Raw genomic sequence first — 25741 nt, forward strand, 5'->3', positions numbered from 1 at the left:
AGGGACAGTTTCCAGATGTTCAATAAATTCATCAGTGCATTTTTATTTCTGTTCATCCAAGGTACCGAAGAAATAAAAATGGAACATTAATTTTTTCTTAAATGGAAAACTCCTGAGAAACCATTACTATTATTTGAAGGAATATGGATAATATGAATAAATGAACTGATTCTCGGCTTCATTTCCAACAGCTAGGTAGAAAGTTATAATACTCAGTCTCACTGCTGCACACAGTTAGGCTTGGCTTGAATGGTGACGGAAAACATCTATGAATTTGCTTTATCATTTGTATTTACTTCCCGGAATAAATTCAGCTGACAGCAACATTTCATTTCTTCATTTAGCTTGCAGGCCAGATGGCATTAGAATCATTTACTTCACCTTGTTGTGCTTAATTACTACAATCAACACACTATTTTCCAAATTAATCATAACAAAGTAATTTCATTAGTAACACAGCAGGCTGTTGAATTATTAGCATCATACCAGTTTGCAAACAATTAAACTTTATTTGAACCTTAAAAATTTGCAGAGTGGAACATTAATGTAAGATCTTATGGCACCACAGTAAGACATAATCCTAGGAAAATACAGAACCAAATGTCCTACAGACACTTTTACACAACATTAGCTATCTTCAACTGTACACAAAGGAGCAAAGCAAGGGTAAAACAAATTTAAAAAAACCTTCGGCACATTTTCTTGACATCTGATTTATAATCTCATATTAATATGTGATCTTGCAGATTAATATTGGTTTTATATTAATTGTGGGATCATTAAAAGTATTTGCTAAAATATCTTTCCTGGAATATATATTCTTTTATGTTTTGGGGGCTCATCTGACAAATCTGCCCTGCAAAAGAATCAAAAGAAACTTGAGAAAAGTTGTACTGTATTTTTATACTAGTCACCACACTAAATTTTAATATTGAAAACTTTTGCTCTTCACCAGCTGGCAAAGTGTGCCCTCTGCTGGATGAACAGAAAAGGAAACGAGGAAGCCCTGAAAAGGTTTCCATGGCTTCCCGAATGCCTGTATCTTTATACACTGATGAGCACTTGTGGAAGAACCTAGGGCTCTGCACCATGTGATGAAAAGCTGCTGCCATCTACTGGTCTCTTGCAGCTCTATGAAACTATTTGCTGTCTGAGCGCTACGACAAATGCAGACTGGCAGCATTTTCAGAACTAAAAACAGAATGATCGGGACGCACGAAGCAAACTGCATAAGATGGAAGGGAGTTTTGACAGGACAAAATGATTACTGTGATCAACATCACTAGAAGCAGTGCTCATTAAATTCCCAAATTTCACTGGTTTTTCTTTTCATAGAAGTATTAGTGCTATCAGATATTCAGTGATACAATGAGCCAAATTATTAAACACACAAAATCAGGAATTTGGCTGACTTCCGAACTGATTAGGCATAATACATAGCTACATTTTAGAAAGGTCTTGTAAAAGCATTTCTTAGCAGAGTGCATGCTCATTTTAACATTCATGGCTTCCCTGCCCTCATTTCACATTACACAAATCTGCTACTATAGATCGTAAACATTTCTATCCTGTTAAAATTCCATTACTTTTACTAAGAAAACAAATATTAACACATCATTGCCTCATAATACAAGATGCACAGGTATTTTATAAACACGTTTCATACAGGTATTCTATTTTAAATATGTGCCAGAAAAATCTAACATGAAACTACAGAAATGAATGGCATTGTTTGAAAATGAAATAAAATCAACTGCAAGTGAGAAGCACACAGAATGCATCTACCATACAGTAAACAGGTCTAATTCCTTGACATGAAAATCATCAGGCCACATCTCTACTCAACTTTTGGATTATTTCCATGTTTAAAATAGAGTTGCAGGTGTGTTCTCAAAAAGGTTGGGCAAAGCTCACAGCTAAAATTGTACAATTTCAAGTCATGACACCCTTTCTGGATTATAGACATCATTAAAAGGCTGTCGTATTGTATTTATTTACTTACAAGCATTTGATATTCCAACTTTTCCTAAAGATAGGCCCAATGTGGATTGCAAGAAGCAACCTCTCTTGTTTGATTAGACCAAAGACAAAGCTTTTTGGCAGTGTGCACCACAGTAATAGAACAGTCCACGGAGAAGGACAGTTCAGCTCATCCAGTCTAACCAGTTGTCCCTGTCTGCTTTGTCACTTGGAGCCTATTCAGTCTCCAGTTAAATCCCTTCCTAGTCCTTACGACTGCCCTCTGAATCTGTGCAAACATTATTTAGATTAATTTTGACCTTTTCTTCACAACTTCAGCCACAAGCACTCCTGGGGATTGAATTTATGACTCCAAATTAGGTTTGCTACTGTTGCCACCATGGCATGGATTCTTGGAACTGGAGGTTGTACAGAAAATTAGGTGTACATTTACAGGTGCAAATTTCCACAAGACACACAATATTCCCATTTTTTTGTGGCATCAGAAAATATACTACACATCCAAGTCATTTTCAACATTTATACAATTTCATGTGAGTTTTCACAAGCGCCTCAGTGTTAGACAGTATGACTCATAAAGTCGCATCCATAATCGCACATTTAAAAGAAATTAACTTAAGAGAGTTTGCAGAGAGTACCGGAAGCTGAGTGCAGGTAATTTTCTGAAGCATATTTTGCCAGCATCATTACTAATAGCTTGCCTGCTAATAATTGAGACGACTGAACTCCCCATGGTGAAGAAAGAATTTGCACAAGCTGCAGTTTTACTTCATTCACTGGTTCTAATTACAGAATGCTCCTGATCAAGAAAAACAAAGATAACATAGTTAGCGAAAAACAAAAAACCTCCTCAATCCTCTGACCCCCACTGCACGAGAACATAAGCCTTACATGACCAAGCTAAAACTTCATTTTGCAAACGGTGTAGCATAACAATAGGAAGTTAGTTAAGAAATAAACACTTCGGTGAATAAGGTGGTGTTATTTGATGCAAAAGCTAATGGAGCTGTGTTAAACACTAAAAGCTCTTTTTGTCACAATCTAAGTTAATACAACTACTGCAAAGGTTTCAGGAAGGAAACAGAGAGCAAGAGAACATATCAGCCATTATAGTTGATTGGATTAAAATGTACTTACCCAGGCCACTCAAATATCATACATCTCTATTATGTATGTTTTAGGCACCAAGCCAATGGCTCCCTTCATTTCTCCAACCCACCAGCCATATTTACTGTACTCCTAATGCAAAATAATAGACAAAACAAACCCTTACTTGGTATAAATACAATGTAGTTTTGTACAAAATTCTTTATGGATGGTTATCTGTTTTTTTTCTAATACATCAAACTCCTAGATATTTCAGGTTTTAGAAAGCTAACAGTTTGGCAAAGAGACATTTTTACAAAGGGAAGGCACATTTATATTTGCAAGTTAAAACTGAGTGAATTTAGTATTTGTAAAAGGTTCCAGGATGAACAAATATCATGGATTACATAATATCCCCAAAATTTACAAAGAAAAAAATTGGTTCTGTTTGCTTGCATGGATGGACAAACGCCAGGTGTAGAGCCTGTCTATATCGCAAAGTAAAACCACCCATTGGGAGACATTCTCTGTGCCATTAAAAGGAGCATTAAGGCTGAGATGGATTTAAATTGTCAGGTTAAAGTGATATAACACTTTGTCTCATATTCTGTGAAATGTCTTGGGCTTATCATTTATTTCTGCATTTATTATAATGTGCCTTTTCTCAGGCTGCCACTTCATTTGCTTATTCAGCCAGTCTCACACTGGCTAGGTAAAACTCTTTCCAATCTTCAATTGCTGCTGTGATCATTTTTGCTATGCAAGAGAGATATGAACCAGCTTCCTCTGGTACTTGAGTTTCTTTTGCATGCCTGTCTATAGGATGCATATTCTTCAATTCCAATTAGTTTTATTTAACTGGGATATCGTCAATATGATTCAACACACGGGATCAAAAAGAATGAATTCTCTTGCAATCTATTTTGCATCTTTGACAAAATCCTGTTGCATGGGAATTCATTTTAAATAGTCTTTTTGGTGTCAGATACAGCCTCTGAATATATCTGCAATATATCAGTATGTGCCTGGCATTTATTTATATATAATCTGGTTCTGTCCATTATTTTAATCTAGGTGTCTGCCAGAATTTCTTTTTGGATTTCTTGTTCCCAAGTCCTCTTAAGATTGGCAGTTGGCTTGCTATTTTCAAACATATACTCATATATTTGTGACACTAACTTACCTTGTATTTTTTTTTCTCAAATAAAATGTTCATAAATGTTAACATGGTTTTTGCCTTCAAATGTTTCAAAGTTATCAAATATTATTACTTGCGGTTGAAAATAGTGAAAAAAATAAGATGACTGCTTTCTGTACATTGTCCTCTGCATCAAAAATTTGAAAGAATCCATTTTTATAGAAGTCACGAGGACAATTACTTTCTCTCCAAATTTCTGCCTTCTAACAAATTTAGGGGAAAACCTTTCATTAGTTTGATGGACAACAGCCTAGATGTTGATAAAGCATTACCTTGTAAAATTATTTTTCTCTAAATATTTATTACTACTTATAATTTCTATACCACTCCTAGACATAACATTGAACAGATACACAGAAGAGGCAGTCTCTTTTTCTTTGGAGCCTGCAATATAATCAAGACACACAGACAAGAAAAACAAGAGATTTCAGGAAATGTATTTATTACACACACACACACAAAAAAAAAACTGGTTAAAATCAACAAGGCTATGAATAGGGAAAGTCATGGTTTATGATTTGGAAGCTGTTTCAAAAAGGTGGGTTTTTATGCAGGATTTGAATATGACTATTCCAGGCATACGATGTAGCAAGGTGGAAATTGCAAAGATAGGAGCTCGTAATAGAACTTGCATTAAAGGTTACTTAACTGTTAGTGTGTATGCTACTCCTTTAGTGTACATGATAAACTGGGTCCTATTCACTAAAGCTTTAGCATGCATGCTAAGGCGTCTGCTAACTTTAGGGAGCAGATGGTAAATCATGGCATCTAGGTGCATACTAATAAGCATAAGGAAATGCAGATGAAGACATAATGAGCTTGCGCAAATTATCATTCTATTCATTAAACCATGCGCTAATTAGTGAGAGCACACTATGGTCCAAAATGTATCACCTATGCTGGACCACACAGTAAGCAGTGATTACACATGCTATGAAAACCACCTGCTTGCCAGAGGCTGTTTGCTGGGGAAAATGGAGAGGTTTTGGCTGCCGCAAGGATATAGTGATAAGAGGAGTCAGAACAGAGTAAGAAACCGAGAAAGGACAGAAGGAGAAAATGGAGGAGAAAGATGGGAAGGAGAAGAAGAGGAGGAGAGAGAGAGAGAGGCAGCAGGGTAGAGAAAGAATGCTACTGCTTCCCCAGATTTTCAGGTTCAGGGAAACCTGCTGCTTGCAACAATGCCGTGTCTTCCTCTCGACTGCCAGTCTTAGCTGTATATATATATTACACTGGCCCTTTCTAACTCATCACTCCTTTTCAACTGGAAGAAGGCGTCAAGGGCCGGATCTTGGGCGGGAGGAGGGGAAGCTTGCACTGGGTTGAGAGGATAATGGGAGGAAGTAAATAGCAGGTAGCTTGGCGCCTGGAATATAGTGGCCTTGTACACAGTAGGTGGCAGGATCCTAAACATATGGGAGAGTAGAAAAGATGGCAGCAGAAAGGGAGACAATCTCCTGTGCCTTTCTCCTTCTCCCACTCCAGTCCTCCTCCTCCCTGTGGGGATTCCAGGTCTTAACACTGAATTACCCTCCTCTTTTGCTATTCTGCTGCTACTGCTGCACTGCCGTGCCACTAACTCCTCCCTCTCCAGCATGCCTGCATTCCACTGCTCTGCTCTTAACCATGACCTCTGCCCTTCTGCTCATCCTCACCACCTATTAAACCACTCCTAGCACACTCATGCATTCACATGGTCTCTTGACCCCTCCCCATTCTCCAGTGTAACTCTTTTAGTGCAAACCTTATTACATAGACTGGCAAAATATGAGACAAATGGAAACCGACAGACACACCCTCACAAACACACCAGAAGACAAAATATCAAACAATAGGAAGGGAAATATTAAAAGAAACAAGCAGCACAAGTTATACCACACCAAAGTCTTTTAACAATCACCTCTTGCCCTTCAAACAAATCCTCCACACCCATGTCCAGCTGCTCTCCGCATTTGGCAGTGACAGCGAGAGAGCTGGTGCTTGTTTTGTTTTTATTTGATTTTGGGGAAAGGGGGAGCTGGGAGAAAAGCTACAACATACATGCACAAAATAGCACACAAATGGTAAATAGCAGTGTGAGCAGATGTATTAATGCTCAATTGCTAATTCCCTGGTAATAGGCACAACCAATTTTTAGTGTACATATTAAAAAAATGTTGGACCGATATTTTAACAGCCACATGCTCTGCATAGCATCTTAGTGAATAGTATGATGAATGCAGTGTCACTGTGCAATCTAAAAGGTTTTGTGCCCCCATGGTTAAAAGTTTTAGTGTGAACTTTAGAGAATTTGTCCCTACATATTATCAAATACATTTTAAAAGCCCTGCGTGCGTGAATTACAGGGATTTCGCGTGTGGTTGGGCCCTGTGCGCTCTGCGTGCATTTTAGGAAGTGCCCAGCCACGCGCTGAAGTGCCGGGCTTTTGAAAAGGGGCAGACTGGGGGGGCGTGGTCTAGGCGGGGGTGGGCCGGGACAGCACCATTCGACGTTGTCCCTGGGGAAGTGCTCGCCAGCAGGTGGTAAGCACATGGAGATCACATGGAGATTACTTCTGCTCCCATCCCCATGCTGGCCTTTTAAAATCCTCCCCGTGCGCAGAGGAGGCCACCTGCCCACACGGATGTTAAAATCTGCAGAGCAAGTGCGCGCAGATATCGTATTTTATAACACGTATGTATGTTGTAAAATAGCCGCGTCCATGTTCACGCGCTGGGAACCGCAAGCAGGTCTTAAAATCGACCCCTTAATTATTTAAATTAGAGGTCAAAACATATCTTTCAGCAATACACATTCTACCATCTTCTGCTCAATTTTTGCTGCATTTATTTTCCTTCTTTGAACCACTCCTCTATAACCTTCTGCTGGGCAGTGAAGTCAGGAGGCACTAAGTCCTCACCATGCATGTTTGGTATCCCATATAAATCTACCAGTGAAACTCAGAAACAATGATTATGACAGAAGGTAAGGACCTTAAAGGCCCACCTAGTCTTCTCAATTTGCTTTCTTTTACATACCAAAGACCACACTGGATTTCTGGCTCTATGTTTACTTCTTGGCCACCAAGGATCCTCTGGGCTTATCCCAAGCTTCCTTGAATTCCATTACTGCTTTTGCTTCCACTACCTTCAATGGGAGGCTGTTCCATGCATTCACAGAAATAGTTTCTAATGCTACTCCTGAGTCTGTCTTCTTTGATCCATATATCATGAACTTTTGTCCTAGAATTTAATTGACTGCCCTTCCCAAATGCAAGCCACAACTCCGGTGTGGCTTGCATTTGGGAAGGGCAGTCATTTTAATCAAGCTTTTCCTGTCCCAAAGAGGCAACATATCCCAGCTTTCTGATTCCTTAATCATCTTATACAAAAGGATCCTTGCATATTTGTTCTTCCCTTTGCTAAGATTTCTGGCTGCAGGTGATTCTGCTTGAGAAGGGCAGCATGTGCTAGTAACAGTTTTTTCTTTATGATGGTTTTAATGATGTTTACCAGGTTAACCGTACTCCTGTCATAGGCAGGAGGGAACCCTATAGAAGGGGTGGGGACTATTGCAGCTACAATAGGCTTTCTATGTACCAACACAGTAATCTGAGGAGGTCAATAGATGGCATTGTATATAGAGAGGGTAAAGTCTGCTTATAACTTCTACATGCAGACTTTACCTCACATTTTCAAGGCGAACTTGGAAGCATAAGTTTGCTTTGAGAATGCTCAGGTAAATGCTCTTCACTGCACAAAACATAACCCGGACAAAGTTACATCTGCTCTTTGCAGGGATTGTGTGGAGTAACTGAAATGCACACTTTTGAGAATAAAGAAGTATGCATGTTAAGACCCAGCTCCACCCCTACATAAAAATATGCATGAAATCTGATAGCACACATACTTTTATGAGCATTGAGCCCTGGGTTATTTTATAACAGTCATTTATGCGCATAAAAAATGATCTAATATGTGTAAATGGCTTTGCAAAATCACCCTAGTCTAGCATATTGTAATGCAACTATAATAAAAGAAGGAATCTGGATTAAAACTGGGACTTGTACTAAGAGCTCCAGTCCATTTGACATGAGTCACTCCATGAGCCTTCTATGAACATTTTGCATGACCCTTGATGACATGAGGGGACATATATGAGCTTTCCATGATCATTTCACATGAACCACTCATGACTGTCAGATGGTTACAAACTTGAGTGCCTACTGGCTCTGTGCCAACCTGATAAGCTAAAATATTTAGCACCCATTGAATAGCTATCATTTAGTATGCAATAAAACACTGCTTCCCCAATCAGTGTTCCATGGCACACTGGTGTGCCTTCAAAGCAGATCAGCTGTGCCATGGAAAAATCACCATTGCCTAATGTTCAGATTAAGATCAGCACCTGGGCTCTGCTCTCAATAACAAGAGAAACCAGCAGTGAAACATGCAGGAGCTCCTGTCTGAGAACATATGTAATCATGCACACCTCTTCCTCCTAACAAGCTGAGCCCCAGAGTGTGGTGATTGATGGGCAGCATGCAGGGCACTGATAGCTGGGCCCCACTTTCTGTAGCACACACATTAAACACAACACCTTTCCATTTTTCCCCATCCTTTGATTCCTTCCCGACTGGGGAAGATGGGGTGATTATGCATTGAGTACTGTATGCAACTGTTGGGAGCAGTACAGTGGAGGAGCTCTAGCAATCACATGCAGCACTCACGGTAACTGACTGAGCCAGGTGCCCACCCACACCAACTTCTCCCTTCTCCTAAACTTGTACATAGATGGGAGTTGGTCCATTGTGATGGGTACTTGCCAGGCACATGTGACTTGGATTGGCCACTGTTGGAGACAGGATACTGGGCTTGATGGACCCTTGGTCTGACCCTCTTTCCTTTTGTTTTAAAAGTTAAAAGAGAGACTGGTGGGGCTTTCACTGCTTCCCTAGCATTTTGCTTGGCCATACAAATCCTCTCCATGTCCATACTGCCCGCTCTATACAGGCTGGGGTGCCAAACCATATTTTTGTCAATGTAGGTGTGCCTTTGGCCTTGGGAAGGTTGGGAAGCATAGCAATAAAATAGTCATAACTAATTCACTTTTATAACAAACAACCTAAAACAAAGGAACTCACAAAATCATTCATTAAAGTTAAACCTTTGTATAATGTATGCATATTCATTGAAAATACATACTGAATTATAAGACAAGGTTTTTTTAAATTGTTTTTTTATCTCAAAAAGCCTACGCTATCTTAATATCACAGACAATCACCTCCTCCATTCAAAATCTGTTCACCGCCAAAGACAAAATTTGTACAGCTGTGCTGTATCATTCAATAAAATTATCTTGATGCTGCCCTCTGTAAAACTGGCGGCCAGAAAGTTGTCCTCTTACTGCTGTGCTCCCTGCTGCCAAAGATGGGCCTGGCAGGGAAGGAGGAGACAATGGCATCCTAGTGATTCAAATTTTATTTTCTGTTCCGACCTGAATATAAGCAGGACAGCTTATATTTGGGAATGTCTTATAATCAGGCCAATATTGTACTTACATACGTACACTGAAAAGGCAGCATCATCTCATGAATTTTACATGCATTTTAAACAATTTAGGCATAAAAACATAAAATTAATTCATTCCAGGAAATATCTTACAAAATCTACATCATGTGAAAACAATGTGAGTCAAGTTTATTTTGTTTTTCAAAGACAGGAAATACTTTAAAGCCAAGCTGAACAGCAGTTCAATGATTTGGCAATGAATGACTTCCAGCGTTCCTTTCTTTCATAAACACATGCATGTACGCTTAAACATGCACACCCAAACGAAAACCACACTGTGAAGGCACAGATCAGCAAGCTAGAGATAATGTTGTGCAACACAAATTTCAAACACAAATAATGTATGAGGAATTAAGAAACATCTGCTTTTCATGATTCAGCCCTTGAAACAGGAAAAGTTCTGATGGGCAGAAGGAAATGAGGAAGAGCCTGCTCTGTGTACAAAGGACTCTGGCTTACCCCTGTCTAAGCTGAAGCTACTGTGAGCTGAAGGAAGTTTCCTTTAATAAATCTTTCCCAGGAAGAACAATGAGGTGTGCATCTTAAGTGCAACTCAGGGCCTATAAAAAGACTGACAGAGGCTGCTATGTTTGCTAGAGATCACCAACAAGCAAAATCAGGCTATGTAGAAAGGGATTAGTTAACACATCACAGAATTTCTTAAGATAATGCTGCGGAAAAATACATGATGGCAAAAGTGCCCGCAGCTCCCCATGAGCCGTGGGATTCACTTTCCCCTGGCGTCTTCGCTGCAGGACGCCATCAGCAACCCCAACGTGGCAGGATGCTGCTGGCCTCCTTAGCGTGCATGCGCCAACACTGCAGGATTTAAATGGACCGTGGAAGGAAAGCCAGCATGGCGCCCTCTGATGACATCAACCTCCTCCTTTTTAAGGCTGCCTCGGAGGCTCTTCCCCTAGCCTCAGCAACGGGGTCCAGCTACGTCCTAGTAGTGCGAGTTGCTTGTTCCCTCTTCGAATGCCCAGCCTGTTTCTGCTTTCATCTGTCCAGCTTGCCTCCGCCGTATCTGTCCCTCTTCCTCTCCCTTGGACAGGTACCTCCTTTTGACCCTTGCCTGGACTCTTGATACACCTGAAAGCTGCCTGCCTCTGACCACAGCCTGCCCTCGGACTACGTCCTTAGTGGTCAGCAAAGACCTAAATCCTGCAGGCCTCAGCACCCAAAGGTTCAACCCGAGGGGGACGAGGGCTGGTAAAGGTGAAGCTCCTGACCGGTCTCTGCTTCCCTGGTGTCCGCCTGCTGGCAGTGAGAACCTGCAGGAATCATCCCTGCAACTAGCACCAATCTCACCCCACCTAAGAGTCCACAGATACAACAGATTCACAAACTATTTATAGAATTTTCCCTTATAATTGAACCATCATAGCAGTTAAAATGAAAAGTTTACATTTTACACAATGATCATCTGTTTCTTTTTAGTAATGTACCATCTAGGAATCTTAGGTGAAGGAAAAGCTCAAACAAACAGAAAATGATATGACAGTCTAGCTAATTCATGGATTCTCTGCAGCAGTTAGACTGTATGGACAAGATGGTAAACACTGGCATTTTGAATTACTATTTCTTTGTATGAGCCTCCAGAGGAACATGAATCCCAATTAAATCACTCAAGAGTCTCTATGAATTGGGCTGGAGATGATCTAGTTCTCAGATTCTCAGTTATGATGTGCATACCACTCTGGCCTAAGCTATAATATTCATCATTAAATGGAGATCATTTTTTCATTTACTGATGTGCATTTTACTAAAATAACAAGGACGCATAAAAAACAGTTGAGTATCTCCTAATACTTTTATGTCACTAATCATTAGGGTCTAATGCAGTAGTTCTCAACCTGCAGTCAGAGGACTACTGGAGCTGTAGAGACTCAGAAACTGGTGGGGAGGGGTTGGACAAAAGGCAGGGGTAGAGACTTGTGGAAATGGATTTGGGGGAATGAGAAATGAGAGAGACTGGTGGGAAGAGGATGGGGGAATGAGAAATGAGAGAGACTGGTGGGAAGAGGATAGAGAGACAGAGAGATTAGTGGGATGGGAGTGTAAAATTTGGCCGGCCATGTGATTACCCCATGACCATCCATACCCCTTGCTCAATACTGCTGGTCCTTGCCTGATGACTATCTGCTCCGTTGTGGCTGGGACACCACCGTGCTGATGCTGGCCCTGGTTATACTAAGTATGCATGCGCACTGCCTTTTGAAGTTCCTGCAGTAGGAAACTTCCACCAACACCTTCTGATGATGGCAGCCAGTCCAGGGGATTTACACTCCAGAGTTCCAACCCAATTACTGTCTGCTCACTACCAGTCCTGACCTCAGCCCATACCTGGACTCTCTCTCTGACCGCTCTTAAACGGTCACTCACCTAAGATCTAACGTCCCCTGGAACCCAAGGGCTCAACCTGCGGGGAATGGGGCTGATATAGGCGAAGGTCCTACTCAGTCCCAGCAAGGGTACGTCCACCAGCTGTTGGCGTGAGTCTAGTAAGTTCATTTATTAGGCTGTGTCATCCACACCACAGCACAAGGGCTCACAACTGCGACAGGGAGCTGGGAAGAAAGAGAAAGAGAGAGAGAGAGAGAGAGAGAGACTGATGGAGTGGGAGCTGGACAGATGGGGAGAAAAAGAATTGTGACAAGGGGTTGGGGGAAAGAGAAGAGAGAGATTGGTGGAGAAAGGCTATTGGTGAGAGAGCAACTTTGGGGGAGAGGCTGATGGGGATGTGCGGATAGGAGGGGTGTGGGAAGAGAGAGACTGAAGGGGGCAGGCTTGGGTAGTGGTCCCTAAAACTCATGGACACTGAAGATGAGTTTCCCCTCCCAAAAGACTGAGAACCCATGTGTTCATGAGGCTTGTAATGAAGCTCTCATATAAAATTTAATAAATATAACTACTGACTGCACTAGATCTTTGTATGCATGTGCACCTGTATGCAGAACATAATGCAGTTAATGAGTGAAATATACATGCACAAATATATTTTTTTTATATAACATACTATGTACCCCTATTTTCAAAAGAATAAAAGGATTTTGTCATAGACATAGAATAAGAAAAGAGGAGTAATGGCTTGGGTGTACATAGAAACGGAGAATATGATAGCAGTTAAGGTCCATTTAGTCTGCCCAACTTCATTCCTGCTGCACTGCCATAGATCTTAGTTGATCTTTGACTTTCCTTTCATTTCTTGGTTACAAGTAGAGAAAAAATTAAACGGTGAAATTCTGAAATATTTTGTATAGTCAAAATCAGGTTATCAATATTGGGTAACCTGTTATATGCTATTATACATATACAGCCACTGCATGCAGCAAGCAACACTTTAGATCTCAGGTATGAGTGAAACTGCCATCTGGTCTCCCTCACTGCATTTAGCTCTTAACATGAACTGAAACGATAACATAGGCAAGTGACTCTACTTCAGAAGGACTGATACAATAATGAAGAGTCCTTTAATCTACAGGAAACCATTCTAGTCAATTTATAAGAAATATTGCATCCCTTTGTAGGATGTGCAATTATTTTCTATTAATCATGTACTATAAAGCTACATTATGTGGTTATTCTGTTATCACTAGAACGAGGCCTGCAGTCAGCTTCTGACAATGTTAGGTAATTACGAACACAAAGCTTCTTTCTCCCCATGCAGTAATGCTATCAAGATCCAGAGGTGCTCAGATGCTTACTGTATGAAAATAATACTCCAAAGAAATGCAATAACTACAAAATGAATTGCTTCCAGGCAAACAGTACTGCAATTGAAAAGAAAAATAACCAAAAAATAACACAAACCATTTCCAATAAACAAAGGAAGTGAGCATAAGAAACTACTAAACGCTTGCTACACAGCTAATATGTTTTCAATTTTTCCCCATTAAAAAATAATTTTTAATCCTGCTTTTGCTGGGTGGTTGAAACAGGAATTACAATTAATGTTTTATTAAGCTGTGAAGGAAAATGATTGTGTCATTTTTAAATGACCACAATGATGCATGCATTAAACTATTATAAATCATTCTCTGTCAGTGAATCCAATCACTCCATTCCCGCAGTATTCCAAAGGCTGTACTCTAGTTTTGATTACAGATGATGCCTCAGCAGGTCAAAGACTTTGCCCCTTTTAGCTGCTGTTTGTTTTGTAGTTCCTCTTTCCATATGAATACATATAGAGATGCTCATAAATGTTAACAAGTGTCCTTAGGACCGCTCTTGGGATTTTAAGGGTGTCAGAATAATTCAATATAATCTTATCAGAGCAAACACCCAAGGGATAAGAAGATATACTGTAACAGGAATCTTACACACAGACATATGCATTACTAATCTTAGTTTTTTTTTTTTTTTTTTTACAAACTTTGTTAAAAGCCAATTAAAAAATAATTATTCTTTGCTAATAAGGTACAGTTATCAGCATACAAGTGCATTGATTTTGCAGAATAAACCTGGATGATAGGTTACAATGTAAAAAAAAATAAATATATATATATATATTCCATTAAGTTATAAAAGCTCAAAGAGTGGTTCTGAGAACCTGTAAAAAAAAACAAAACAAAAAACACTGCACAGTCCATTATCCAAAAGCAAATTGTAGTGCTTGCTAGAAACATTGTCTGCATGTATTAAAATGTTGTATTACTTTGGTTTTGCTAAATTTAGCAGCCTTTATTTTATGTCAAGTGATGGCGCTTTATAGCCACTTCTTTACAAGCCTGTATTTAAATAATACAAACTGAAAAAGCTTAAAATCTTACTCTGAAAAGAAATTTAAAAGATTAAGAATGTGTATTGTACCTGACTGTGGGCGTCGGTTGTTCCATGAAGGAATGCAATACAAAAATTGATCACCTTTCTACTATAGTTAGAAAGGAACCCTACACGTCCCGTCCCGTTCCCCCCCCCCCCCCCCCCCAATCCATTCTTCACACCTCCACTAGGGAACGTGCCTTCTCCGCAGCTGGGCCATCCCTATGGGACACCCTGCCTCCAGATCTACGCCAGGAACACTGCCCATTGACCTTTAAAAAAAACTAAAGACATGGCTGTTCAAACAAGCCTATCAATAAGCATATAAGCAATGACAATACATTCTGTATTCTTTATTCTATATTGTATATATTGTTCTACATATTTATTTTATATATATTAGTCATAACATATCATTTAACTGTTCTTATCATTGTTATTCCATATATTTACTGTAACTCAACTGTTCCTCTCTCCTTACTCTCTTCCAAACTCCAAGTCCTGTAACCCTCATTCTTTGTAACTTACTACTTACCACTTCCCTTAACTCTATCAGTAGCTCTCTAGCTATGATTATTATTAAGTTAAACTCCCAAGTTTGATGTGAACTGATGTGATGTGACGTGTCATGAATGTCAGTATAGAGAAGAATGAATGAATTAAATAAATAAATAAAGAAATAGTTGATATTATGGGGAATAAATATGATGAACAGCTCAGTGACAAAAAAACCCAGGAAATTGTTTCTGAGTCTGCAGTCACCAAAATTCAGTTTTTTAATGTGAAAGTGGTTAAACATTCAAATGGAATGTTTTGAGAACTATACTCGGCATCTAAATCTTTGTTTCCTGAATTTGCCAAAGGTAGTGGACCCCTATTTTAACTTGCGGAACTATTTCCTTGAAATTCTTCAGTTTGAGGCTGATAAAGTTCCTTCTATAAATAAAATATTTTTTCTTCAGGTGCTTAAGAAAGCGAGATTCCCTCAAGATCAGCATACTGATATTTTTGGAAATTTAATTCAATTTTTGGAGGACTCTAACACTGAGATTTATGAGCGCTCCACTCTTATTTCCTTTACCTCCGAACAAGATTTGAGTGAGGCGATGAAAAGATACTTCAGGAATACCTCCCTCTCTTTTTTAGGGGCAGATGATTCGTATTTTTCCTGACTTTGCTCGTTCCACACAAGAGAGGCGGAGAGATTTTCTTGCTCTTAGGTCATATCCTTGGGGTGTTCTTTTGTGCTTAGATATCCCTGTAAATGTGCAAATGTTAAGCGCCAACAATTCAATTTTGTAATGAATGTTTTGTGTTCTTTCTACCTGAACAGTTTAAGTCTTTTATTAATCACAGGAGTATTTTGCCGCCTTCTCCTGGAAAGTAACAGGCCTGTATTGATCCAAACAATTTGAGTGCTGTCGTTTCACACGTTATGCTAGTTTCTTTTAATTGTTTTCCCTTTAACATTTATCTTTTTGTAAAGATGATTTATAATTGGAATGTATTTTCCTTTTTCTATATTATCTTTTTATGTTATCAGACTTTTTATCTTTTTTTTCTGTAAGGTTAAATTCTTGCTTGAAACTGTTGAAATTTATAAAAATAAAATTAAATAAAAAAATTTGTATTATTTCTTTGGAATTAATGTTACCAAATATGTTTGATGAGTTAAAGGGTTTAATTAACTGTCCTTATTGCATACAAAAATAAAATGGAAATTTATGTAATAGTGTATACATTAACACTAATTACACTGTACAAGTAAAATAGTGGACTCTCTAGAGAACTTATGGGAGAATTATTTTGGTTTACCTCTGGAGCAACAATCAAAACAAAGGAACATTCTCACAGCTAACAGAAATAGAATTCAGTCCCTTCAGAGGAAGGAATTCTTCCTTTATAGAAATTATACCTTTTTGCCTCCACAAAATATGAGTTGTATTGGCAGACCATTTATTTTCCACAATATTGCAATTATCACAATCAATGCACTGGAACAGTAAGATCCTGAGCTGTTTTTCAATGTAGAAAGCTAAATATTGCATGAGGATATGACACAAAGGGGTAGATTTTATAATTTTGCGTGAGCGCGTACTTTTGTTCGTGCACCAGGCGCGAACAAAAGTACGCTGGATTTTATAAGATACGCGCGTAGCCGATCGTATCTTATAAAATCCGGGGTCGGCGCGTGCAAGGGGGTGCACATTTGTGCAACCTGCGCACGCCGAGCCCAGCGTGCGCTGCCTGTTCCCTCCGAGGCCGCTCCGATTTTGAAGCGGCCTCGGAGGGAACATTCCTTCGCCCTCCCCCCACCTTCCCCTCCCTTCCCCTACCTAACCCACCCCCCGGCCCTATCTAACCCCCCCCTTACCATTGTTGGCAGATTTACGCCTGCTGAAAGCAGACGTAAATCTGCGCGCGCCAGCGGGCTGCTGGCGCGCCATCACCCGACCCAAGGGTTGGTCCGGTGGCCTCGACCACGCCCCCAGGCCAGCACCACACCCCCGGGCCCGCCCCCGAAATGCGCGTCACACCCCCGAAACGCCGCGTCATTTTCGGAACGCCCCTGACACGCCCCTTTTACGAAGCCCCTGGACGTGCGCACCAGCGGCCTATGCAAAATAGGTGCGCCGGCGCACGAGGGCCCTGCGCGCGAAAATCCGGCCGGATTTACGCGCGAAGGGCATTTAAAATCCGGCCGAAAATTAAGAGGACCACAATTCAGTAAGTGGAAAAATTATCTAGGTAAAGTTACCTGGGGATAACTTTAGCTGAATAACTTTTGCTGAATAACTTTAATCCTAAATGGCTATATTTTGAATATAGCAGCTTAAGTAAAAAATAAATAAATAAATAAATAAATAAATAAATAAATAAATAAAACCACTCCTCCTCTGACATAAGCAGGCCCAATCCCCCACCCTCCAAATTAATTTAAAAAAAAATGTTTGCACTTAGTGCCTGATCCCCCAACACAATTAAATGAAGATGCAGCCCATAGTGCTCCGAGCATCCACCCCTTTCCCCTCAGATATTAAAATCAAAAGCCTGGCTTTGGGCCCTCCCCCTGCCACACCCAGAACAGCCTCAAATTCCCGAGGCTCAGCTGGGAGGTGGTAGCATCTTACTGCGCTCCTGGTCACGGCCAGCGTTGCTTTGACAGCCTCAGTGGTAGCATACAGTAACAGCAATGCAGTCAAAGCGACACTGGTTGCAACCAGGAGGGGGGCAAGACTCTACCTCTTCCTAGCTCAGCCATCAGAATTTGAGGGAATTTTTGGTGGAACAGGAGGGTAAGGTGTGGGGCCGAGCCAGGCCTTTGATTTTAATAGCTGATAGGGCAGGGGCCCTTGGGCAGCTATGGGCTGTGTCATCTTTAAATTATTTTGGAGGGTTGTGGAGGATTGGGTGCTACACACTGACATGTTTTAAAATTATTTTGGGGAGTGGTAAGGTGGGAGACTTGGCTACTGCTTACCTGCCAGTTTTTCCCCTCTTAACCGGCTATACTTAGCTAGTTAGGTTTAAATTTCTCAGGATATATATACCCAGAAAACGTTAGACATGCTCTCCACCACAAACAAACTGGCAAAACTTCGCCAGGTAGTGTTGATATTCAACTCTACCCAGCTAAGTTGAAGCCCTGCCTCAGAATGTCCCTATACCACCTGCTTGCCTTTGCCCCCATCATGTGAGGGCGCAGATGGCACCATTTTGGAAAATGGTCACCACTGGATCTGGAGCCTAGGGGTGCATTCCAGGACCACCGGGTCAAGTATGATAAGACCAGAGGGGGTCAGGAGAGTGGGCCATAATAGGAAAAGCTGGCTCCTGGGGGAGGGGCTATTTTTTTTTTTTTTTACCAAACGAGAGGTGGTGGGGCCTGCACCCTGGGTTCTTAGATGGGTAAAACCATTTTGGGGGAATTTCAGCTGTCTCCAGGGATGGCGGGGGGATGGGACAGGGATCTTTGCCATTTTTATAGGGGGGGAGAGGGTGTTAATTGGGGCTGATCAACTCCTTTAATACTTGGTGGCTCCACAGACGCATTGCCACCAGTGCACAGTTTTTGTGGGGGAAGTAAAGCTATGGTATTTTAGTGCTAAGGTAAAAACCATGGGGTTTACAAAGCTATGAGACCAAGTACTATAGCACAGTAAACCCTGCTTCTGGGAAAAAATACCATAGCTTGCAAATGACTCCCTTTCACTGTAAGCCCTCTGGGGACGGGGAGATATTTACAGTACTTGAATGTAATCTGCTTTGAAGTGGCTGACCAGTTACAAAAGGTAGAGTATAAATTTAAGAAATGTGTCCAAGTTAAAAATAATTTTTAATTCTAATCATTAGTGAATTAGATTATTGGGAAAGGGGATTGATACGAGTAGCACAGGGCAGTATAAGCAAAAGTGAATGGTACAGATGTTGCACCTGCACAGCTTCCAAATTACTCAGTTTCAGGAGGGAGATTTGGGGCCAGAATCAGGGACTATGGGATATAAGTTCAAAACCAGGACTGGCCATTTTGAGAGGCTGTTACATATATCCACCACAATTGGAAAAGAGAAAAACTGGAGATCCTGTCAACAATTTGCAAGTTACTTTAAAATGCTTAACTACAATTTAGATTTTAAAGAGATTTATTCTCTGGTGAATTCTATGGATTTGTTTCAGTTGCTACATTGGTTCTGAACCAGAAAATAGTTTAGGAACCACTGGATAGGATAACAACATACTTCTGTGCCTAAACATATTTATTAATTTTCGTTGATTTATGTGGATATTTTTAAAACACTGAATCAAAATGTATGAAGGCCCAAAGCAGACAGATATTACTTCCATACATCCTGTAAAAGGGAATGGATGGCAGCTGCCACCAACTCTTCAGTGGCATCCAGGTATCAGGTTGAGAAGAGATGCCCTGTACTCACCCTTAACTTTCTTTTCAATGGGGATAACCTTAGCCATTCTCTGGACAATGTAAGGGAAGGAAAGATTTTCAGTTGGAGACCAATTCCTGGCTTGTAGAGAGGGCCTTGATGGGAGGTCAGATGAATATTCTTCTTTGGAACAGTACTCTTCTCACAGATTTCCAAGGCCATAGGGCTCTTCAGATTCTGGCTTAGAAAACACTGGATGAATGGTTGTTTGGAACACACTGACCCTTTCAGGTTAAAACTTCCGTGGCTTGAAATTCGGTTTGTTAGGGATTGAGACTAAACACTGTTAAGAGGCAGGAGGGATTTCCTATTTTTAAACCCGTTGATTTCAACTTGATGTGGATGGCACTGAACTTCAGGGCACCAGACCTGCATTAGTAACATACTTGCTGCTGAAGGGGAAATGTGGAGAAGATTGCTTGATGCACCAAAAGGAGTCAATGTGCTTGACACCAAGGCTTCAACACTTGGCATACCAAGTAAATGCATCAGCAATTCTTTTATCCAACTCTACCTTGAAAAGTGCCAGTGACAACATTGGAGTTAACTTCATAAGAGAGTAGATGTCCTCCACGAATCTCTGGAGGTTGTTGCAACAATGTCTGTGCCTGGAAAGCAGAGCTCATCTCCAAATTTTGTCATTTTGGATAGTGTAGAACCTTTTGCACCTCTGGTTCTCAGAGCCATGTATCAAAGAGATGCGCAAAGCTTTGAAGCCTCCATACAAAACTCAGCACTGTCACTTTCTGGATACTTGCTTGAGTGTTCCAAGCCTTGGACTCAGCTTAAGTGGGAGGAGTAAGATTCCTCTCAACTCTTGGGCCTATCCCTCGTACTGCAGAACTGTAGATATTGAGGGGCTCTTCAGCACAGTGTAACTACAAAATGTTAGGAATAAAATGGAGAATGTCATAATATTTCTGTATCACTCCATGGTGAGACCGCACCTTGAGTACTGTGTTCAGTTCTGATCGCTGCATCTCATAAAAGATATTGATGCTCTGGAGAAGGTACAGAGAAGAGCAACCAAATTGATAAAGGCTAAAGTGGTTAGGGCTGTTCAGCTTGGAGAAGAGACGGCTGAGGGGGATATGATGGAGGTCTATAAAATCAAGAGAGGACTAGAATGGGTTAATGTAAATCAGTTGTTTACTCTTTCAGATAATGCAAGAACTAAAGGGCACACTAGGAAGTAAGCAAGTAGCACAGTTATGTTGAAAAAAAGTAATAAACTTTCAATTAAAAAAAAAAAAGAAAATAAAAAAATTCTTTTTCACTCAACACACAATTAAGCTGTGGAATTTACCAGAGGATGTGGTTAAGGAAGTTAGCTTATCAGGGTTTAAAAAAGGTTTGGCCAAATTCCTGGAGAAGTCCATAAACTACTATTTGTCAAACTGACTTAGGAAATAGCCACTGCTTATTACTGGCATTAGTTGCATGGGATCTATTTAATGTTTGGATACTTGCCAGGTACTTGTATCCTGGATTGTACACTGATGGAAACAGGATGCTGGGCTTGATGGACTTTTGGTCTGACCCAGCATGGCAACGTCTTCCATTCTTATGTGATGGGGCTCTGTTATCCTCAGGTTCAGCCTTCAAAGCCAGCTTTAAGAAGCTAGACTTTAGCTCACCGTCATGGAAGGTAAGGGAGTCTGTTCTTCCTGGCCAGTTACTCTGGGTGACATTATGCAGCTGTCATGCTTGGAAGCATTGTGACTTTGTCCTAGACACTTATAGCAAACCTTGTGTTGGTCTGCAATGGACTTTTGTTTGCAATTAGGACAGAATTTGAAGTCACCAGCCTGCTGATTGGACATAATGTGGAACACTGATGAAGCAAACTGCTTGTTTCCAGAGCAGAAACTTATTGCACTTTAGTATATCGGCTTTTATATATAACTAAGTGTGAACATTTTTTTCATTTTCCCTGCAAAGAGAAACAAAAATTAAAACACAAAGCATTACAAACCTTAGTTTTGTAACTATCAAATTAACAGGCCCAACATTAGCATACCTCATATCTATCTATACACACCCTACCCCCTGACAGATCAGTGCAGTATACCAGACCTAGACCATGTTAAAAGTAAATATGCTTTTCTATAAAAAAGTGACATCTTTACGCCCAAAGAGATACTTCTTTTAATTAAAAACAAGTTGATTCAGGTTTAAACAGGCTTTACAAGTATTTTAAGGCAAGAATGCATTTTTGGCAGATGCAAAAACATTGTTTACAAGCCATACTGTTTCTCAACTCTTCTTTCTATGGACCAGATTTATTATAGTCTCCCACAGGGATAAAATTGAGTGAAAAATAACTGAATAAGATGCAGTAATATTTAGTTAAAATTTCGAGTGCTCTGTGTGCGAAGAGTTAAAACTGTGTACAAATGTCTTGCTCACAAAAATGCTTATAAAAGAGGTAATATTTTGTAAACATATACAGAATATTTCAGTTAAGTAAGAGGAAATTAGTATAACTGCAACTGTTATCAGTTGTGGTATCGTTTTTTGTCTTCTCACTAAATGTAATTTATTGCCATTAAAAGATGAGAGGAAGGCTCTGAATGGTAATTCACGGCTGAATTTAGATTAGAAGATAAGATCCTAAGGCATATATAAATCCAGAACGCTACGATTTGATATTACATCGCCAAAGGACAATGACATAGCTTGTGTATATGCTTCACCCATGACAGAATACTCTGCATTTTGTTGCTGACATCAAGAAAGATCATTGCAATGCAAAGGCTTATGTGCAAATGTTACACTGTGGCTTGCTATTTTAAATGCAAAAATTTCAAAACTAAAGATGTTACAAATTATGATGAGCGCTGGTCAAAGGCAAGATGGTGCTGGCAGGATCAGCAGTTTATAGCTAACTCTGCTCTATTTGTTTTTTTTAAACTCCTGGTTGTCTAGAGAGAACATAAGGGGAAAGTTAAATCTTACTTCTCATAGGATATTTTCAGCAGGCTGATGGATTCTTTTGTCACTTGGGCTGATGTGCCAGGAACTGTATCTGATGTGCTAACAAGGGTGATTTCTGCCCTCTCTTAGAGAAATAGCCTGCAGTAAACAGCAAAGGTTGCAAAAATTTGGATCATACACTGTCAATGGATTCTCTTTTGTTTGAACTGCCATGTGGGGTTTCTTCCTAGGATGCGATGAAATGGCTGATGGACCCAATACCTATTGTGGGGCTGTAGAAAAAACTATGGTACATGGTCTCCGATCAAGAACAGTCACTGCAATGACTAGACAAAAGTACATTTGAAGGGGATATAAAACTGGGGAGGGGGGGGATCTTCAGGTAGGTGTGAATGAAGGCTCATGTGCCAGATCCTGGCCCTGGTTATGATTGAGAATGGGGGTTTGGAGAAGAGTTCTATTTCTGCACAAGCAAATACAAATATCTTGGTAGAGGATAATGTGGCGCTGAGATAAAAATGTGAAAATACAGAAAATTCTACCAGGCTTAGAAACCTGGCATGTTATATTCTTACCAAGAGTTGAAAAGTTTTAACCAACGATCATCTTAAAAAATATATATATGGCAGAAAAGCTACAGACATTTAAAGCGGCTTTCCTGCATATTAGTTATTCATACTATCTGCTTGAAAGAAGAATTTTACTTATGTATCCCAGATCACGTTTTGGGTTACTAATAGGGAGAACTGAGAGGAGAGGATCACCTTGCTGGTGGCTGAAAAGAATCAGTAAGTACTGCTTGGGAAAATTTTAGAACTTAAAAGTTTTGGGGAGAAGTAAACTATTGGGGTATATTCTTTAGTGTGTTTGTGTGTCTGTATTAAATAGCTAGTCAGAAGGCAGGCAAAAACCAGGAGTTTGTGTGTCTCCCTCTCACCCCTAAATCATCCTTTGGTTTATAGGAAGGTGACACTTTCACACTAAATAATAATAATCAGCCTTTTAACTTAAATTCAGATATTCCCCATGTCTTATCAAAGAGTTTAATAATTCCCTTGTAAGTAGCTACCAGATAAATAGTGAAGGAGGAAGATAAATTTGGGGAAGGAGGAATCTATTCCAAAGGGGTGAACCAGTAGATGTGATGTATTTGGATTTTCAGAAGGCATTCGACAAAGTCCCTATCTTTATGCTCTCCAACGCAAGGAATATGGACAAGAATTATGTAAAAGGGATCCATGATGGTCAGTCTGTCTATCATAGGCATAATAGCTCTCCCAAAAAGGGACAAAATGTCACTAAATTTGGAATGCTTGAAGAAAATGGGAATACCTCGGATGAGTTTGAAAACTAGAAACATCAGGTTAGTATTTTCAGAGCATCAAGCCTTCCAAAATATTCCCATTGCTTTCTATAGAAAACAGTTACAGGCTGCAAAATGTTGACTAGCAATCCTCCCAAAAGTCCTCCACCCCCATCATCCTTCCAGCAGTTTGGCCCAGAGCAACAAAGGAAGAACGAGAGAGAGAAGGGAAAAATAAATGAAGCAGTTGCTGAAAACAGGCACCTTACCTTTCATACCACCTTCACCTCCTCCCCTCCCCCCCCCCCCCCAATAAAATCAGACATCCCAAAGGCACTCATCTCCTACCAATATGGATCCATACCCTTTCAAAAAAAATATTCCCTCACACAAACATACAACCCACCTGCAACCTATATACATTTACAAATACAACCCCCTAGACACTCCAAAATACCAGCCACCCACACTCCCACTACTGTACCCATACACCCAATCAAAGACCCCATTTCTCTCTCCAACACATTTAAGGGCAAATTTTCTGCATATCTAAACGTGGTCTTCAATAAAGTGTTTTATTCTGGAATAGCCTTGTCATCTCTTTTCCAGCAATTTTTCCGTTTTTGGCAAACAGGATATTAAGAGGTCAACATTCAAAGACTGACTTTTAAATTATCTGGACATCGCCCAAGATATGAAATTCCCACCCCACTGACAGGCTACATTTTACCCAGGTAAAATGTGGCTGGATAAAAAGGAGGGTGGGCAGGGGGACATTCTGGGGGCGTGGTTTAAATTTAGCCAGGCAATGTTGATATTGAGTGCTACCAGGCTAGCCCTACCTGGATAAGTCTGATTGCAACAAATACGGTCCTAAAGTTACCCAGGTTCATTTGACCTGGGCATATTCAGAGGGAGACTTACTTGGATAAATCCTGTGGAGTATTCCATCTAATGTTACAGAGCCGTAGTTAGCCTAATGCCGAGGCCATAGGCGCCATCTACCAGGGGCGGTGTTGTGTAAAAACTATTGGCCTCCTCCTCCTTCCCTCTGCCCTGGCAGTAAAGAGTAGTGCAGTTTGTGGGGCCGCGAAAACTATCAATATCCTCTTCCCTCATGCTGCTCAGGCAATGAAGAACAGCGCAGTCCACACGCCTGATCCCTCCCTGCCCTGGCAATGAGGAGCAGCGCCATAAAAAACATCGGTCTCCTCCTCCCCGCCCTGATAGTACAAAAGCAGCACGGCCCACACTCCTGATCTCTCCCCTGCCTCAGTAATGAAGAGCAGTGTGTCCTGTGGGGCCATTAAAAACATCAGCCTCCTCCTCTTCCTTCCCTGCCACCCCAACAGTGCAGAGGGCAGAGAGGGCCACAAAAAGCATTGGCCGCCTCCTCTTCCCTCTCCCAGTCTTGCAGTGAGGGCCTCAAGGAACAGCAAAGAAATTGCCAGACTGGGTCAAACCAAGGGTCCATCCAGCCCAGCATCCTGTTTCCAACAGAGGCCAAACCAGGCCACAAGAACCTGGCAAGTACCCAAACACTAAGAAGATCCCATGCTACTGATGCCAGTAATAGCAGTGGCTATTCTCTAAGACAACTTGATTAACAGCAGTTTATAGACTTCTCCTCCATGCACTTATCCAAACCTTTTTTAAACACAGCTACACTAACTGCACTAACCACATCCTGTGGCAACAAATTCCAGAGCTTAACTGAGTTGAGTAAAAAAGAATTTTCTCCAATTAGTTTTAAATGTGCTACATGCTAACTTCATGAAGTGCCCCCTAATGCTTCTATTATCCGAAACAGTAAATAACCAATTCACATTTATCTGTTCTAGACTCCTCATGATTTCAAAGATCTCCATCACATCCCCCTTTCAGCTGTCTCCTCTCCAAGCTGAACAGCCCTAACAGATACTTCCAGCAAGATCCCCCCCCCCCCAATTGATATGTTTTATCCTGTTCCTGAGGAAGTAAA

The 25741-nt window shown here is 40.6% G+C and overlaps 1 protein-coding gene across 3 annotated transcripts in view; it reads right to left on the reverse strand.

Annotated features, from left to right (window-relative positions):
• Positions 1 to 489: 489 nt before the first annotated feature.
• Positions 490 to 25741, reverse strand: part of SKAP2 (src kinase associated phosphoprotein 2) — a 525725-nt gene continuing 500473 nt past the window's right edge. For all 3 annotated transcript variants that reach the window (XM_029589160.1, XM_029589159.1, XM_029589161.1), the window contains exons 12-13: positions 3118 to 3219; positions 490 to 2779 (exon numbers count right to left, since the gene is read on the reverse strand). In XM_029589160.1, the coding sequence (XP_029445020.1) occupies positions 3127 to 3219 (93 nt within the window). In that variant the 3' untranslated portion in view covers positions 490 to 2779; positions 3118 to 3126. The remainder of the gene's footprint in view (positions 2780 to 3117; positions 3220 to 25741) is intronic.

Source organism: Rhinatrema bivittatum, chromosome 2, assembly GCF_901001135.1.
Source record: "Rhinatrema bivittatum chromosome 2, aRhiBiv1.1, whole genome shotgun sequence".
Lineage (NCBI taxonomy): Eukaryota > Metazoa > Chordata > Amphibia > Gymnophiona > Rhinatrematidae > Rhinatrema > Rhinatrema bivittatum.